The sequence below is a fragment of the Micropterus salmoides genome, unplaced genomic scaffold, assembly GCF_014851395.1.
Source record: "Micropterus salmoides isolate LMB-PRFRI ecotype aquatic unplaced genomic scaffold, ASM1485139v1 Ms_hic_scaffold_16, whole genome shotgun sequence".
NCBI classification, from domain to species: Eukaryota; Metazoa; Chordata; class Actinopteri; order Centrarchiformes; family Centrarchidae; genus Micropterus; species Micropterus salmoides.
Window position 1 is genome coordinate 11,592,861 of NW_024040707.1, and position 15,370 is coordinate 11,608,230.

Genomic DNA, 15,370 nt, shown 5'->3' on the forward strand with positions numbered 1-15,370 from the left:
TGATCAGCTCATGCTCTCTTGAAAGTTCACTATGTGGGCAAATAAAGGGACCCGGCTCTCAAATGATATGAAAAAGGAGAGGACTTACCACCATTGGTCACAGTTAGAAACTCATACATACAGTACATACCCTGAATGCCTTACACACAGATTGAATAGCTTCAGATCATTTGCAAGACCCATTTAAAGGAGTACTGAAGGAGGATCTTTGTATATTTTATATGTAAAAGGCCATGCTCTTAGAGATTACACAGTACAATAAAGAGTCTAATCTAATCCTTATGATATAATTGTGTGTAATATTAACTTCACAGCTAATATTACCATTGTATTATGGATGAGTGCAATAAAAAAAAACGCGGCAAGAATGATGACCAGGACATGTAGCAAAGGGATGTTTAATGATTTCTTTGGACAATGAAATGCACATGTCCATTGTTGATGTACTACAAATAAGAGAATAAGAAAATCAACAACTTGGTGTTGTGTCAGCATTCCCAGTTCAATTTCATTTCTTGATTGATGTTAACTTAAGATTCAAAATGGAGCACAACAGGATGTCTGGAGTGTCAGACAAGGACTGACCAGTAGGGGGAGAGCCAGCTCTTACTAAAAAAAACAAAAACAAAAAAAACTAGCAAGTCAACCTACACTTGTGCATGAGTATCTGCTATGCCCAATTCCATTCATGTATCGCTGGACCTTGTTTCCATTTGAGTGAAACATGGAAAACACCAGTCCCATTATCAACGTGTCATGAGTTCAGACAGAGACCAGGCATAGCGTATCTGGAGTGAGCTGATGCACGCACAAACCAACTTTGCTGAGAATGGGCAGACAGGCTGTTGAATCCATGAGCAGATTAAATAGAAAAAAAAATCACTTTAAATAAAATCTTTATCAAATGACACTGAAATGTTGATGATCATTGCCGTCTTGGCACAATATTAACACCCTTGCAGCACCATTAATTATTATAATTACAGAAGTCAGGACACGATTTAGGCTGACCTCATTTCAGATTAAACAAAACGTGTCAAATTACATTACTTTTTTTTCTTCTTTTTTTTTAAAAGTGTACCACAGTTTTGCATTCGCAATAAACAGGGGTGAGAGTTCAAGCTGCTAGAAAGGGGAGTGAAGGGCTTCTGACTTTAGCAGTCAAATTAAGCCTGACCTTCACCGCAGCAAACCTTACCAAAGCTTATTTTTGTTTTAATTAGGTCTGGGTTTGAAATGTCTGCCAACGTCTCTGAGCATTTTTGGCCAATTCATTTGTGGTTACATAATAAATAATCCATCCATAGTGGTTACCGTTGAGTTTTGAGTGTGTGACCTGAGAGTCATTTCAAGGGCTGTCAGTTCACAAAAGACAAACATTCATCCTTCACGCAAGCCTTATTGGAAATGTTGAATTAAATAATTTAAGACTGGGTACCTACTACATTGCTTGCTCTAATACAATTTTATTATTGCTATACTATTCCATTTCCTTTCCAGTAGCAAGTAAACCCCCACCCTACCACACGTAGTCTTGGTGGAATGGGAATGCCATAACGAGTGGTGAATGTCTTGGTCCCCTACATCACGTGAGGATGCAGTGAAAGTCAGAATGATCAGGCAAACAAAGGTGAGCAAACTTGATCTGAGGTGAATGGAAAGTGCAGTGATCAAGTCGACGTGAGCTGTATAAATGCATACGTCTCATACATTCCTCTGTGGCTCACTGGCTGGGCAGTCATCCTCACATCCCTTCACAAAAATAAAAAAATGTAAGACTTTTAACAATGGGTATTCACAGACACAGACTTTGTAGTGTGCGTTTGTGAAAAGGAAGAGGAAGAGAGAGTGGTGGAGTGAATGATTGCATCAAGTGCTAATATCTCATGACAGTACATGTACTCGATCTATAAAAAACTACCTTGGTACTGAACACTGACCTCTTTCTAACAAATAATCTGGTATACAACATTTACAAAATGAACATTGTAATAGTGTGATATTTATAATATATATGCTACTGCCTTCCTCTGGTTCTCTGCATTTTAAAACCTCTGGAGTACATTAACACCATCTTGTATTTCTTACACAGTAAAGCCTACACACCACACCCAACGAGTGGCAGCCTAATACAAATAGAGAACAGGAAGACTCTGTGGACAGTGAGTACACCTGCATGTGTGTCCTGAGTGTGTGTGGATGGTAGCTCAGCTCGTAAACCAGGCAGCCACAACTTGCCGGTAGCAGTGAGGGGAGTTTTAGGAGAGTAAACTTCTGGGATACCAAGATTTTTCGGCTCACAAGGTACAGGATGTCCTCATCCAAGATACTTGCACATTTAAGACAGTCCTGATATACTTTACGAGATAATAATTATTATAATGTCAATAATAACAATAGTATTAAACATCTGTCAAGGATATTTCAGTCCCATGGCAGCAGGGTGATGATCTGCATTATTCTGGATTGTTTCTGTGCCCTGTGACCCCCACATTTCTCCTGTTATCAGCTGTGCTGCTTTGAGGGATCGGCCACTGTGCATCCGTTGTACATCTGTGTGTCGTGTCAGATCTGTCTTGTGTGTTTGTGTCAATGAATGTCTGAAGTGAGTCAGGATTTTTTTTCGATGATCGCTGCTGGTTCACTCTCAGAGGCGGGTCTGGGCCTCGGGGACGTAGATTTCGATGCTGTCAGCGCTTTCCGTGGCGGAGTTCTGTCGTACTGATGCCGCGCGCTTTGCTGCCATCAGCCTTTTCCTGGCTTCTTGCCGCTGCTTGTCCACAGCAGAGTCCACGCTCCTGTCCTTCCCCGCTGATAGCTTGGGCTTAGACTGCTTCTTTGGCACAGATGATGGAAGGTGCTTGTTTTCATCCTGAGGAAATCATGTCAAGAAGGAAAAGGAATAAGGCACAGTGTGGTACTAGTTCAAAACACAACCTCTGGTGGTGCTGATGTACTGTCATTTGTAAGCCATTAAGCGTTTAGCAAATTAACGTGTAGTTAAATCCATCAAGATTTAAGTTTAGGACTACAACTAAATGTTTTTCATTATCAATTTATCTGTAGATTATTTTTCTAAATTAATCAAATTGTGAAAATAGTAAAAGATTTCGCACCAGCGAATTTTTAGTTTGAACGACTTATAGCTTAATCAAATCTATTATAATGAAAACTGGCACCAAACATCACCTTCTTCTCTGGTTTCTCAGGAAGTTGCCAGTTGTTGGCTTTAAGTTGGTAGAGCTCATCAAACTTCATGCTGATGTCTTCTATTGAGAGCTGTAGCAGATCCCAGAACCCTGCGAGGTCCTGTGCTGTTGGTCGGGGGTTGGCGTTTAGGTTCTAGTGAGAGGAAAATGAGACAGTATAGACAAGTGATTGAAGAATGGCTTTGGTCGTATCAGAGAGAATTAATCACATCCCTCCCTGTACACATATTTCCTAGGCAGTCTCCATTCAAGCAAATGGATGAAGAGAAAATACATTTGACCCCAAGTGACTTTCAGAGATTATTAAATTTCAACAATATTGGGCCTTTAATAGAGAATTTCTGGCAATCACAGTAAATCTAACAAGTCCTCAAGGATTTCATCTTTCTGCTTGGATGGAAAGTTAATTCCCTCTATGTGAATGTAATGTAATATGAAGACTTATGCATGTCAGTGTGTGTAGGACAAATAATCTTGGCAGGAGGAAGACGAAAGAAAATGGGGTCAGTAAGAGTTGACAGTAAGAGTTTAACTGACAGTAAGAGGCTTAAAAAAAACATGTAGTAAGAAGGGTAGTATATCAAGAGAGAAATCCCCACTCACCAAGTTCTCATTACAGAGCCCTCTGAACTGTTCAAACTTCTGTGATATGAGGAGCTGAGCGCTGCCTACTGCACTGCGGATCGTCCCCAACACTGCAAAACAGAAGAATGATAAATGATCAACAAGCTGGAAAGAATAAGTAGAGAGATGATTGAGCTAAAACAATATACAAACCATGACAAAAGGACATGAAACGGCTGCTACTTTCAGTCCGACAGTAAAGACATTTTGCACTTCAGAGATACAGTGTGAGTGTATATGTGACATAGGAGGGGGTGACTGTAGAGTTTATTCCTGTTGTCTATGTTACCATTCAATGTTCTGTGACGGTAAATTACTTCCTTAGAAGTAACATATTAACTCAATCTCAAGGAGGATAACAAATTACTCTTTATTCAGCTATTTTCCGCCTAATATTTCCATGTAAATGGAACTTCATAATTCAGCTCCACAGAGAGCAGGAGGACTGATAATCTGATGAAGCATCTGCAGCTAGAGTGCTCCTTGCTCATTCATATTTAAGACACTGCAGAGACAGATCCGCCTAAAAGCCTGAGTGGTATTCTGGGAGACGTGTATCTGCGGTGGCTCTATTACAGCTAAAACAAAGCCTACTCCCACTCTAATGAGCAGGGTTACTGTGAGTCAACGGCAGCAATGACTGTGTCATGCTTTGTTTCATTGTCCAGAGTCAACATGGAGGCCATACCTTCTTCCCCGTCTTTGAACCTCACTAACAGGGACATCAATTACATTCTTCATGTTACTGACTTGACAAGCTATTTACTGCTCTTTATTTATTACTTTTATATTATGCTTCCATTTTACATCTTCTACTGTGAAGAACTTTGTGAATTCTGATCTAGAAAGGTGCTCTAGAAATAAACCTTACTTACTTTCTCAAGAATAAAGCATCTGGCTTTGAAGACTTTACATCTAAATGAAGTCATTATGCAAACACCAAGACCCTATTTACACTTAAGTTTCTCATATCCGCACAAAATTCAGATGAGATTTAACACAATCCACAAATCTTACTGTTACCACAATATCAGTTTAGCTAGCATTAGCTAACAACAAACGCACAAATGAATCATATTTATGAACAAGTAGCGATACAAAAGTTTCATTGTCTTCATGGGCTCTAACTCACCCACACAGATCATTCAGTGGTTTATCTGATCAGGGTTCAGATAAACGCTCAAGCAGAGCATATTTCATCGTGTGTGTAGAAATTGCTAGAGCAGTTTTTACTTTTTGCTTTAATGAGACAGAAAACAAACAAATATGTAGTCAAGTTAGCAACAATAAATATGCAAAGTCTGGTTAGACTTTCAAAATAAAATGTTGAAAAACATGGCCATTTTAAAACAGCACATTGTTAAAGTTGTGAAACATTGCTATTTGGTTATGTTTAGGCACCAAATGTACTTGGTTAGGGTTAGGAAAATATCATGGTTTGGGTTAAAATAACTGTGCGTCAGTTAACACGCAAGTTAAGTAATGTCACTTATGTAACTTACGCATTTTACGTAACATACATAACTATAGGTCTTGACCATCTTGACCATCCATATGTGACAAGTTGGGAGTGAGAACGGGTTGTGTTTATGTATGCATCTTGGATAGACGGATGCATTTACACCTTTTCAACATCTGGCTAGAATGCGTCTGAAACCACCTGTAAACATGGTTTGAGTAATCGGATTTCAACCGGTCTGAATTCTTCTTGGATGCATTTACACTTTTTTTGAGATGGGACTGTTATCTGGACACAAGACACATTGGAATTTAACTGATAAAACCACCTCTGGAGTTTCTTTGAGATGTAGCCAGATGTTAAATAGGTGTAAATGCATCTGTCTCTCCAAGATAAATATGTAATCTTTACTCCTTCCATAAGTAAGCAGTCTGTGGAAATAGTCACTTGCAGAGTAAGTCCACAGATGGCAACTAAAGTTATACTGAAATTAGCTGTCATTCTCCCTGTCCCTTAAAGCGGCAGGAAAAACGGCCTTCAGCAATTTCAACAAATATGTGCATTCAATCTTACCAGATTCTGGATGTAAGACTCTTGAAATGACAAGTGTAAATGTGGGCCTTAATGTTTTGATAGCCACGTCATGCAAATATGTCACATACCCTCCTCTGACAGCTTGTTGTCTTTGACCTCCTGATCCATCTGTTGACACCAGCCCTCCATGCGTCCTGTTTCCGCCTGAAGCAGCTTCAGAAACCAGTTACCATCGCGGAGGCAAGCTGGCGTGCTGGGCTGAACAGCATCTCCGTGGGTGGTGCAGTTCCCGGTCTCCAGGCTGGGATCTGGCGGTGGCAGCGAGGAGGGGTCTAAAGCTGGGTCCAAAGTCTCTGGGGGCGAGGTCGATATCCTGGATGGGGGCGAGGTGTGTTTAAGGGACTGCTGTTCCATGGCTTTGTCCTGTCTGTTGGGCGCGGTGGTATTCATTGTTTGACTGTTGGTGCCGTTGGCTGTGTTGTTTTCTGTGGGTGTAACATCCTGGGTCTCCTGAGGCTCAGTCTCTGTATTTTGTCTGGAGGCCATGCTGTTGTCCCGGCTGAGACTGCGGAGACATACATGCATGCATAAACATGAGCATCTGACAGAGAGTAAAATTAATAAGACAATTAAGTGATGTGTCAAACATGTTGCACAGTAACGTCTGTGGACAGTGAGTTTAACCAACAGGACCCTATGGCAGCTGATGGAGTAGAATCATTTATTGCGAGGGAAGGCAGAAAATACATGGGATTGAGGATGGTAAGCAGAGGGGAATACGCAACAAATCAGGTATACAACATTAAAGCTAAGCAGACTGCTGGATTCAGAGATGATGGGCAGGAGAAAAGGAAGTGGGCTGTCAAACAAATGTGATTTAGGGAAATTACAGCACACTGGAAAAATTTAAATGGCAAGCTGTTCGCTATACTGAGCTCACTACAGTCAAAACAAGAGTAAAAGGACATCAATCAGAGCCCTGAGCTGCTTTCCTGCTGCCAGGCTGACCTTAGCAATAGGCTGACCTTAACACCACTCACCACCACTTCACCAGCCACATGGGCAAAATAAAGAATGACACTGTGAATGTATGCAGTTATGGAGGGAAAAGCAGAAACAGAGATTTGCGCTAATTTTTAAGACATTTTAAATCGCGCATCATTCACATCCGTGTTTGCTTGCTTACAGTGTTCTTCATTGCCTTTTGTTGGCTCATTGGTGCTTTTATTAGCACATTACTGCCACCAACTGTCAATCAGAGAAACGGCATTAAACTGGTAGCATCACTTCATCCGCATGAAAACGAAGACCCAAACATTGCTTTGCAACACTACTAGTCAAAAACTCTACAGGGTACATTTTATTTTTCTCAAATAAATGCACGGTATATTGCAATATGGGCAATGTATGTGTGGGCACATGCCACTTGCCAGATGCTCGATCAATCACCAATCAAATACATTTACATTTATTCATTTAGCTGACGCTTTTATCCAAAGTGACTTACAATTGCTATATATGTCAGAGGTCACACGCCTCTGGAGCAACAAGGGGTTAAGTGTCTTGCTCAGGGACACATGGTGCATGGGTCACAGTGGGGAGTTGAACCCGGATCTCTCACACCAAAGGCAGGTATCTTATCCATTGCACCATCAGCACCCCAAATAAAGCCACTGTGTATCCTATGGCTGCTTATTTTAATACTAACATACTATCTTCACTTTATTTGTTCTGATCAGTGGCCAGATGTGTAAATGTGATGTCAGAAACATGATAATGTATGAAGAACAGTGTTGTAGCAGCGGAGGTGAAGTGAAATTGTTTTTGTGAGTTTAGTATGTCTGTATAAAACCCCATCACAACTTGTCTCAGCAGCATTGCTCTTGTGTCCATGAGCATGTGATGCACATTAGAAAAGCTTAAAATTTCAGCGTTTTCCCACAGTTTTATGTGAGCTTTAGATTTGTGTTGTGGGGGTCGTTGTAGTAGTCATTGTCAGGGACGTGGGGGGGACATATGAAATTAGACAATACCGTTTATACAGATATAGTTTGATGTTGAGTTAATTAATGTTTCCGTAAAGTCCTGCCAGCGTTGCTCCTCTCTCTCTCCCTCACCACGCAGCCCCGCCCCTCTCTGCATCTGCACGTAGCCGTCTACTTACAAACTCTCAACAACATGGAGGGAGACACAGGGCCTTTCTCATTTCCCAAATTTCCACCTCCTCAACTCCTTGAGGTGCTTTTTAGTCCCTCCTACCAGAGATGCGAGCTCGAGAAGTCGAGGAAGAGACGCGAGGAGAGAGGAGTTGACGAAACGGGCATTTAATGAAATGAGATGTCCTTTCCTCTGAGCCGTCATTTTAAAGCGACATCAATTAAATCTGACCTGTTGTACAGCAGCATCATCTGTCCACTGTTAGAGCTGTGATCTCTTTCAGAGCAGCATACCACCTTTTGGCACTAAAGGCTACAGATTATTTCTTCACAATCCAGAAACATGTCTGTTAACATTATAACATTTAGAAACATCTCGAGGTTCCAATAAGCATCTGTTGAAAACAGTCATTCACTAGGCTACACAGCAGACTAGGCCTACCACTTTTTTGCGGTGCGCCTTGTGTGTGTAAACAGGAGATCATTACAGCCCTCAGCTTGATGAGATGAGCGTTTCATCATCAGTCCCTTTACAAAATGACACAGTAACATTTATCTCATATAGCCCCAATTACAGCTGTCATCACAGAACTCGACTATTGGAATAACATGCAGACTTCATGGGCACTATTAGGCTATTAAAACATGAAACAGATCAGAGCTGAATTCTCTGATTGATATTACAACCTAATAATGTGACTTCTGCAGCAGTTATGTCACGATTACGGCAGCTGAACTGGTGTGATGCGAGGATCAGCTGAGACTTTAATGGAACTTATGTAGGCCTATACACATAAATCATCCACCCGCCCCCACCAACTAATTATTTTATTAGATTTAGAGACCAGCATCTGCATGGACGTTTTACCCCCACCTCCACCGGTCCCTGCAGCTTTTCAGGCGATTTCTTTCTTGTGTGTTATATTGATGTATGAGCTGTCAGTCATTTAAACATTTCCATCCGTGCAGTAATGTCACAGCAAATATCGCAGGACAAAACTGAAAAAACCTGCAGTAATAAAATTGACAGGACAGATAGAGGAAACAGAATTAAACTTTCAGCTTGATTCACGTTTAGACTCTGATGGAGCTCAGGGTTGATCAGGAGAACGGCTGCTTTACTCCAAACACTTTTACTGTATGAAACTGGACTCGGCGTGTCGGGAGATTTATTATTATTAATTTATGTTGCTGTGGCTTGTGCGTAAATGCGCAGTGTCACTGGGGAGACGCTTCATACAGCCGCTATTTAATGTTAATTTTTACAATCCTGCTGCCCATCCACACATCACATTCAACAATAACAACATCAGTGATATCAAAGTGAAATGACATTAAGGAATGCGGTTAGAACAGCGCTTTATGAGGCGCTACACAAACTTTGACGGGGAGAAAGTTGAATCGTGCATTTGATTATTTTTAATAGGCTTAACTGATACAACTTATAAATACAACAGGAACACTGCAGCGTCCTGCTCCGGCTATGGATTGGTCCAGCTGCTTGTCACGCCTCTTGTAAACATCACAGTGGCTGAAAAGACTTCCGCAAAGGATACACCGATGTATCCTCGTTTATAGCTCCTCCAGCAAGCCTCCTCGATCCTCACACCTCGATGTGCATTTTAAGAAGTGAGATGTCCTTCAAGATGACGTGCTGAGATCGATTTCCGGGTCACATGCTCGAGGATTGAGGAGTCGAGAAGGCAGAAATTTGGGAAATGAGAAAGACCCACAGGGCTGTTCGACACTGTTAAAGACCTGGCTTCTAAAAAAATTAAAAAACCCTGTTCATTCAGTGTTCCCCGCACATACACTTTACTTCGGCGGTCTGCTCAGGTTAGGCGACAAATTGTAGCTTTTATCAGAGAAACACAGTGATTACGTTACAAGTAGCGACACTGTGGATATTTTACAAGAGCGGACCAGGTAAAGCGACCAGCCAGATGTTATTTGGTAGCTACCACGGTGGTTTTGTCTTGAAAGGCTCCGTCGTCAACACGCCTCCTCAACATGCAGCTCAGCTGCTGCTGTGAAGGGAATCACCGGAGGAAAAGTCCAGAAGACAAGTTCTGTTTCATTTCGATGACTTTAAACAGCCTAGCATACTACTGATGAAAGTCACCGAAATGGACATACAGGGAGAGAGACGGTAAAGCCCCTTTTCCACTGCACAGTACCAGCTCGACTTGCCTCTTTTTGGTTTTCCCATTATGTAAAAGTTGTACTTGTACCTCCTACCAGGTACGTTTCTTCATATCACCTCCATCTTATCTGTCTTTACATTCTGAGTAATGTTGAAACGTTTTAACTTAAATCAAGAGACAGCCGTGTGTGCATCGCTGTTGTTTGTGTCGCATTGAACATTACGTCGCGGCATGTGTGGCGTCGCTATGACGACCAGCTACATTGAAGGGTGCCTCTGGGGTACTATCTGCAATAGAAAACGGAGGACAGCCAAACCGAGTCGTGGCGAGTTGAGCTGCACACTAAAACCGCCCCCACAGCAGAAAATACCAATATATATTTTTTATAGGGCTGAAACGATTCATCGATTAAATTGATAAAATCGATTAATAAAATGCATCGACACAAATTCTTTGCATCAATGCTTCGTTTAATCCATTTAACTACACGGCACAGTGTTTCACACATTTATTACTGTTTACGTTGTGAACAAGACGTGATTATAAGTGAGCTGTTTGCAAAGTGGAGGAAGAGAGAGAAAATAGCGAGGGACATAGAAGAAAGTGTCCAGAGTATGGGATTTTTTCAAGCTAAAGAAAACAACTCTAATGTTACCGTCCGTCCATCGTAAAACAAAACGTATTTCGCAACAGCAGGACTGGTCAGAAAGCAGCAGGTGTTCTGCTACCACAGGCAGGGTAACAGCAACAGCAACTTTAGCATTTAACTGAAATCATGATTGATTGTTGAGTTGAAGACTAGCCAAAGTAAGCCACAGACCTCAGCTGAAAATGTACACGTGCGTTTGTTGTTGCTCCTTTTTGGGCCGTGAGTTGTAACCTCACAGTCATGTTTTAGGCATCACCCCCTAAGCCTTAACGGCAGGAAGACCCTGTTAATATGACCTCAGAATGATTATAGATACGACTGTTCATGTTTGCCTTGTGTGTCTTTATTTTACAGCTTTTGACATTTATCTTTATAGACATTAGGCTAATATAAAAAAATAGGCAACATGAGAAACCACCACCCTTCTGAGGTGCATTTTATTCGCACATTAAAATCCAAACAGAAATGTCTCCTCATTAGCTTAAAAGGACTAGTTTGTATCACTAATTTGCTTTACTAACCTCAGCTCCTCCAGTCAACACCATCCTGTCTTTTCCTAACAACAACTTTTTCAGACTCATCTGAAAACTGAAAAATAATTTAGGATGTACCTGTCTGTAGGCTACAAGACAGAGCTGAATGCATATGGGGGAAACACTGAAGAATAAAGACTTTAAAAAGTATTTTCAAGATACCATGTGAAATCACCCGCCGATTATGTCGATTATACTTTCATATAATGATGGGTAATCAGTCCCTCTAGGATTATGCGATTGCAACTATTAAACACAAATTATTTAACTATTTATACACAATAACTATTGACACTGAATTCAGCGCAACTTGCAATTTTGACCAATCATCGCTACTTTATGACCTATCATCACCGTTTCCCGCAAAACTTTGTCAGGCGTCAGCAAACTTCCTTGTTTACAAGACGCAGCACAAATGTCTCACATTTGCCAACAAGAATAACAACTAAGGACCATGAAAAACAGTATCCAGATCTTCTTTACCACATAAAAAAAGAACATAAAAGGAAATCATCTATTGACCAACACTTTGCGAGTGCAAAACATACACAGAGAACGGCATAAACACATGGAGGACATCAAATCTCTGTAGCACAGGCAGGTTGCATCCCAGTCAAATGCAAGTGCTGAAAGAATCAAGGTAAGCTGGTTTGAATATGCCATATGCAATATGCCGTTTATTGATTTAACTATAATTCTAAATTTTTAAAAATCATATCTACCATGCAGTTTTCACTTATTCCCACAATTTCATCCCAAAAAACCCCCCAAGAACATTGCAACTTTCATCGCAATTATTATTATTTTTTTTTTAGAAAAGCTGCATTTTATGCCATAACAATCACAAACAAGGGCCACGAAATCCTGGATGGACTGAGTAATATTCCTATACATAGAAGTAAATATCCTTTCTTCTAATATCTTATTGAGTACATCCCGTCTTCACAGCACCCTTGTAAAGACTGCAACACATGTAAAGCTTCAGATCACTTTTGGCTACCTGTTACATCAAATGTACTTACGGCCTGCCGTTCTCCACCTGAACTCCAATTGACTGAAACTTAAGCGGTGCAGCCAGGTGAAGTGGTTCCTCTCTTAAGACCGGTAGAACACAATCCACCTGAAAAATCATGGACAATAGAAAACCAGTCAAATACAACGGTGAACGTGGCTTTAGTCTGCTCCCAAGAAGACAATTCTTACCTGAATTCCAATAGAGGACAGCTTCCTCTTGGTCGCAGTTGGGGGCTGCTCTAGGGTGAAACCAAAGCTCAGGGTGTCATTTTGAGACTGAGTAGATGTCGAAGTAGTGGTAGTGGCGACAGTGGTGGTGGCTGGGAGGTCACGAGGGGCTGGGACAGGAGGTACAGAGACTGCTGCAGGTGCAGGGGCTGCAACAGGGACAGGCACTGGGGGAGGCTGGGTTCCCTTAGCCAGACTGCCCGTGCGGATGCTACAGAGACTGTCAGAGGAGTTGCTGCGTCCTGACTGGCTGTTAGCCTCACTGCCACGGTCCTGCTGGTCAAGGTATATGTCTTGGGCTGACTCTGTGCTGCTCTGCACCGTCACCGAGATGAGGGGCTTGGATGTGGTGCGGGGTGGGACTGGAGGAGGAGCCTTCCTATTGGTAACTGCTGACAGAAGGATATAGAAAAAAAGACAGAAAACAGAGCTTTGAATGACGAGCCTGCTCTTTGTCACTATGAAAGAACACAAAAATTAAATAAAACTGTGCTACTAGTCATTAGCCAGCTGGTGCCAAAACAGAAACCCATAAACCTGGCCTCTCTGAAAAAAAACCTGGACTTTGCCCTTACTGCTGCCTCTATCGCCCCTATGTTTCCTGTAAACTTGCCGGTGGTTGTGTTCCACTGACGTCACTCTGTCTCCAGGGATCTTCCTTTACATACCACACGTTCCCAGTCCTTTTGCTCTAGGGACTGTCAGACGGAGTAATCCTGTTGTTTTTTGTATTTACTCTTACATGAGATGTTTCAGTGGATGCTGTACCTAAATCAGTCCAAGTTAGACTATTCGACTTTTGGGGATGTGGAGTATCTATGTCAAGTCTCATGTTTGCCTGCAAGGCTCATGTAATAATGGCTATGTTAAGTATTTGCTCATGGTGGGAATTGTTGGGTTTCTGTAAATCATATAACAAAGAGCAATGAGATAAATTCTGTTATGAACTGGCGCTATATAAAAAAAAAAAAGGCAATGTGGAAAATAACATTTCCACAAGGTAAAATAATTTAAAAGCGTGCCTCCCATAGTTCAGTTATAAAATCTTAGCGCACCACGTAGCGTCTGTCCTGCGAGGCTGCTGATGGTGTGTAAGTTGAAAAGTCGATCACATGGGATGGCAGAAGAGGTAGTTGTACAAGTGTTAAGTTCAAAAGTACTTTAGTCCACTTCACCAACATTCAGCACCTGAGCAAACAGAAACGAGTCATTCTGCTCTGTGCCGTGTTGCCATCGTTTCATCACCATTCTCTGAACAATTAATTGAAATATTATCAACATCTGAATATGGTCAAGTGCAAAATCAACATAGCAGGACCAGCAATTTTTTGATAAAGGAAAAAGATAAATTAAACGTTGTGTTCAGACATAATGTCAAAGTTTAAGTAAGTTTAGCTTGTTTTAGGTAATGTTGGGAGAGACTCAGTTTGTAAAAGGTTACAGCCTGCCATGCTATTATCTTGCGTTGCTCTGTGTACACAGATGTGAAAAGTGCAGTATTTGACTGACAAAATGACATTTGACACGGCTGCTTCCTGATAATTTGAATCATCTACGTTTAGGGAGCAGACCTAAGTGGATGTTATGAATCGATGAAAAGGAGACTGAAAGCTCTACAATTCTTGTCTCCAAAGTAGACAATCTGTGAGTGTTGAGTGTTTTACATTGTGCATTAGAGTGCATTACATTTATACTCCCCCCCCCCCCTTTCTGTTTACAATAATGCAATACCTAATTTCTGTGACATGCAACATATTCATCCTAAATGTGAATGATATGACACCTATGATTATCTATAAATAATGCTGATAAACTACAACGTTTAAACGGTTTCATTCCAAACAATACATTAGTAAACAAATGTAATCATCATCATTAATGTTAATGATCAACAGATAATAGAAAAAACTGCTTTGACAGATCAAAATTCACTAACAAGGGTTTAATCCCTGTTTCATTTAAATCAGAGCAGAGTCACATAGGCCAGCGTACGGTAGAGTGGTTAATAGCGATGAAACGGTAACTGGTTTAATGGTATGGTAAAATTCCTGATGGTTAGTATTACCGTTTCCAATTTTAATTATTATTAAAACCGTGTTTGATTACAGCACTTTGAAAAACTCACAGTAAATACTGACCAGCATCAACCGAAATGAGAAACAGTCTCCCAGACACAGGCCTGGGTTTGTTTTGGGTCAATAAAAACATGGAGGAAGGCAGCAAAGGAGATTTTTTAGCCTGTCTAAAGTCTGAAGTGTGGTGGTAGTTTGGTTTTCAGGATTAAAAAATCACTTTATAGCAAATGCGAAATATTCTTTTATTCGTGGTTTTCAGTACTACCGCGATAACTGATGTGTGATATTTTTGGTCACTATAATAATGATATAAAATGTTTATACAGTTGCATATATACACTACTTAACATAAGTGTCACATTTTGATGCTAGCAGACAAATGAACCTTGGTTTACAAACTCTTTCAACAAAAACTGAAATGAGGCCTTAAAGTGGATTAGCAGTGAGCAAAGACAATCTGACTCAGGGCCCTGGCACTAGACTGGTGCCTCCTTTTCTGACATCAGTCTGACTGCAGGGTTGTGGTGGATGATGCAGAGTGAACTACATTACAACAATATGAGAAACCAGGAAAAACCACAGGCGTTCAAGAATTGAGGGGATGTTGAGGCGGTTTTGTGTAGATGCTATTTAAACAGCTGGCTGACTGTCAACATATGACTGAAAGAGTTGCGAAGGAAGAGCAGCCATATACTTCTACCCAATTACAGCATTCATGGTGACACATGATGGATGAAACATTTAT

At 41.0% G+C, this 15,370-nt stretch overlaps 1 protein-coding gene across 2 annotated transcripts in view; it reads right to left on the minus strand.

Annotated features, from left to right (window-relative positions):
- Window positions 1-373: 373 nt before the first annotated feature.
- Window positions 374-15,370, minus strand: part of dlgap4a (discs, large (Drosophila) homolog-associated protein 4a) — a 100,851-nt gene continuing 85,854 nt past the window's right edge. For both annotated transcript variants that reach the window (XM_038722112.1, XM_038722111.1), the window contains exons 6-11: window positions 12,512-12,939; window positions 12,331-12,428; window positions 5,955-6,391; window positions 3,813-3,904; window positions 3,190-3,342; window positions 374-2,872 (exon numbers count right to left, since the gene is read on the minus strand). In XM_038722112.1, coding sequence (XP_038578040.1) covers window positions 2,648-2,872; window positions 3,190-3,342; window positions 3,813-3,904; window positions 5,955-6,391; window positions 12,331-12,428; window positions 12,512-12,939 — 1,433 coding nt within the window. In that variant the 3' untranslated portion in view covers window positions 374-2,647. The remainder of the gene's footprint in view (window positions 2,873-3,189; window positions 3,343-3,812; window positions 3,905-5,954; window positions 6,392-12,330; window positions 12,429-12,511; window positions 12,940-15,370) is intronic.